At 42.7% G+C, this 3,821-nt stretch overlaps 1 protein-coding gene across 8 annotated transcripts in view; it reads left to right on the top strand.

Moving 5' to 3' along the window:
* Window positions 1-408: 408 nt before the first annotated feature.
* gria4a (glutamate receptor, ionotropic, AMPA 4a) overlaps window positions 409-3,821 on the top strand; it is a 150,237-nt gene continuing 146,824 nt past the window's right edge. For 6 of the 8 annotated variants that reach the window (XR_002919762.2, XM_024276788.2, XM_024276787.2 and 3 more), the window contains exon 1: window positions 410-1,389. Coding sequence is in view for 7 of the 8 variants with exons in the window: in XM_024276788.2 (XP_024132556.1) it covers window positions 1,284-1,389 (106 nt within the window). In the remaining variant the exon portion in view is untranslated. Of the gene's footprint in view, window positions 1,390-3,821 lie in introns of all 8 variants that reach the window. The other 2 variants (XM_036215073.1, XM_024276790.2) reach the window with 1 other exon arrangement.

Raw genomic sequence — 3,821 nt, 5'->3', positions numbered from 1 at the left:
TCCTTAGTGGTTAACTGATTCCTAACTGTGTCTTCAGTTTTCGCACTTTTATAATATTTGTCCGTGTTGTGCGGACTAATTCTCGTATTAACTACACGTTGCTTTTTAATATCAACACCATCAAATGTAATTCCCCATTTAAACATGTTTTGTAAGTAAAATTCATTTGAATTGATCATGTTTCAGGAAACCCAAGACGGTTGTATCAAGAAACCCTTTTAGGAGTGCAAACTTTTTATCTTACGAGGAGAATCCAAGAATTTGGAACAACAACACTGCGTCTGCAGTCGATTTATTATACATTTTACAGACCAATTGGAGATTTAACAATCCAAACTAAAACATATCATAAAAAAACACCTTTGATGTTAAAGAATAGGTTTGTTGGAATTGCATTTTTTCACAGAAAGCATTTTTAGCGTTTATTTATGGGATGATCTTTGATTTATTGTCGTTTTCCCACCAGAGGTCAGGTGTCCACGCACAGGAGGAGGTCGTGCTGCATTGGGGGATGAATTTGCGGGTCTCCAGAGTGCCGTCAGCGCTGCTGCAGGCGGGCTGAGGTTCCCCTCACTCAGTCAGTTGGCGGCTTGGATGCGGCTGAAAAGCGCCTCGAGGGGCGAGGAGAGAATGGATTTATCCACGCGCAATCTTACTCATATCCATTCTCATTTAAAAGAGGGGGGTTTATTTTATACCAACACAAGTATTTGTTTCAAACGGGATGAAATGAACATTAAAGACTGAAGCATCCACAGAGGGAGGCTCGTGGGACATTTGCGTTTTTACGCGTCCACTTAAGGAAATCCTACTCCGCTTTTTTTCTTTTTTTTTCCTAAGGCAGACATGAAACAGGAGGCAGTGTCAGAGCAGGAGAGGAGAAAGTGAAGAAGGGAAAGCATTTTCACCGAGACTCCAAAAAGAGGGAGAGAGGAAAGAAAAGACGAGTGTGTGGGAGAGAAAGAGAGGAAGCGGCGGGGCGCGCATGTCCAGTCTCTCCGCGCAGCCTGCTCTCTCTGAGCTCTCCCAGCGACTTTCCCCACTCTTCCTCTCCCCCCGTTTTTTCCATGTCTACCGGACAAACGGCTGCCTCCCGAACAGACGCTGCAGGGGAAGGGACGGACAGACGCGCCATGGAATAGGAATACTACTTGGAAAGTAAAGCGGGGGGGAAAGAAAACCCTCTTACATCTTCTTTCTTTTCTTTATTTTTTACCTTATTCTGCCTCTTTTGCATCTTCCCCTCCTTCTCGATGTCTCCTACCTGTTTCTGAGAGGACTGAATGACAGAAAAAATGAGGATTATTCTTTTTTCTTGGCACTTTCTTGGGTTGTATTCCGCCCTTTGGGGACTGGCGACAGGGGCTTTCCCCAGCTCAGTACAGATAGGTGAGTTGTGGGATTACGGAATTTACGCACGGGTACTCACACATTAGACAGCAATATATCTATCTATATGTTGCATGTAGGACATGACAACCAGAAAATTCAGTTAATCCAAAATATGTTGAAAGAGAAGGAATAAAAGAACATTTTGTCAGTGCTGCATTGCTTCTCTGATGCTTTTCAACCCAAATCTTCTGCTTGACTTGAGTCAGTCTTCAGAAATGCGCACAAACTCTTCCCATTTACTCTATTTGCGCGTATTTTAAAAGCTGCTCTGCGCTCATCAATGTTTCAGAGAGCTTTGTTCCTGGACACTGCGGTGTTCTCCTCTCTGTCGCTTTCTCCGTCTCCCTCTGCGCGTTATCAGTTAGTGCGGGATAAGTCCCCCCCACCCCCCTCCCCGAACCGATCGGAGATAAAGTTGGATGTGTGGTGCACAGACAGAGCACACACCGGCTCTGAACACGCACGTTCACACATCTATATGCGTGAATTGAATGCACTGCATCACCCTGAGGGCGCGTGCGTTTGCGCACGAATATATATTTTTTTATTTTATTTATGTTGCAATTATAATAATATGTGTGCATAGACCCAAAGATGTTAAAGAATGTATGTGCGCAAAGGAGATTTTCACGCATGAGGCATGCCGTCCCGCATGCGGGTGCACACCTCCAGACAGCTACAAAAACAGTATGGTGACGAGAAGGAAAGCTCTCTGCACCTTGTGCCATGCGTAAATACACCATCTATCCATACATGATCGCTCCCCTGGCTCCTCCAGCCTCCCCACTTCACTGGAGGAGTCATCTGCGTGTCCCTCAACTCCACACAAGTGGAACCTCAGCAGAAACGAATGGATTTATTTGACATGTGTGGAAAAAGACAAGCATTTCATGTCTACTTTGGCCAAATCTTAAGTTATGTTTAGTGCAGTGCTTTGAGTCATCTGGATTTTTTTTTCAAATTTCTGTAAATTCTTCAAAAATAAAGTTTTTTTTGTCAGCTCCAGTATTCCTGCTGTGTTTAACAAACTGAGCAGGAGCAGAGGAGGAACCTTTAGACACACAGCAACACACCGATGCCCGTCCTGATATCTGCTGGTAATTGCTTCATTCAATATCCTCTGCTCCCACCTCCCTTTTTATCATTCTCCTGCAGCACAGTCAAGACTCCACAGTCCACCAGGGTAATCCAACGCCACTGAATCGAATCTGATCTGCTAAAACTTCACCAAGTCATCTGCGCTGCTCACATTTGAAACAAGCCAGCAGACAGTCAGCTAACCAAATCACTGAGTCCTGATCCAAATAAGCGACCGGGAGGGCAAAAGATTTGGCTTTTCGGATAAATATATAAATATATATATGAGCTGAGCTTATTCGGCTTCAGTCGTTTGTCTCCTCTGAAGTTTGCTGCCACATTTTTAGATGGAATAATTGAACTTCTCTCTTTGGAAGAGTTTTGAGATGCTTGTCAAGAAGAAGTGGTCATGTGTGCTCATCAGGCTTTTCTGTTTCTGTATTTGCATAAAAAACTATTTGGTAGCTCTTATTATTCAGCTTTAAAAGAGGAAAATGTAAAGCTTAAACTGAACAAAAACAAATAATAAACATGGGAAAACATGGATTTACATACTAAAATTATTTTTTAAACCGATAAAAGCACATTTTGTGGGATAAACCATGCATATGTTTGTACTTTTTCTGGTGATTTTATCCAGCTGTGGCTCCTTCAGTGATTATGATTCATGTAGATCTCATGGTGCTGACCTTCAATGTTGTCTTAGTTTTGGTGCGTTTTATTTTCCTGCAGCACGTTTGATCTATTCAGCAGTTTCAGGATTTACCAGTGTTAGATTACAGCTATTATTATCCCATAGGTAACAGATGATATCCCTCTCTGTTCAAACATGTTACTTCCAAGTCCCTGGAAGGATCAAATGGACGCTTTTTTTGTGTTTGTTTGTTTGAGCGCTCAAATGTTAGCTTCTCCCCTGCTTAAACTGCTTTTGCTTTAGGCTTCAAATGTTTTTCATTCCTTCAAATCAGATTCTATTACTGTTTGGATGAGTGTTGCCATTTTCATAAGTCAATCTCACTTTTCTTTTGCATCACTCATTCCTTCACCTGACTCCCTCTGATCTCCTCTTCTTTTTATATCTTCTCACATCCATCAAGTTTTCCGTCTGTCGACTCGTTTCTCTCTTCTCACATTCTGTCTTTTCTCTGATTTCATGGGTAGAAGGACGAGTGCAGATCCATGTTTGCATTCATGTCTGCGTGCCAGCCTGAGTGAGGATCTGCTGAAAGACAAATTACCTTTTATAAGCCAGCTAATGAAGATATTGGCTTTCTTCTCTTTGTCCCCTCCTCCTCTGTTTTTCTCTTTTCCACCCATCCATCTTCCCTTCTCTCTCCCCCCTCCCGGTATCA

Source organism: Oryzias melastigma, linkage group LG13 (assembly GCF_002922805.2).
Source record: "Oryzias melastigma strain HK-1 linkage group LG13, ASM292280v2, whole genome shotgun sequence".
Classification (NCBI taxonomy): domain Eukaryota; kingdom Metazoa; phylum Chordata; class Actinopteri; order Beloniformes; family Adrianichthyidae; genus Oryzias; species Oryzias melastigma.
This window is presented reverse-complemented; position numbering and strand designations above follow the sequence as displayed.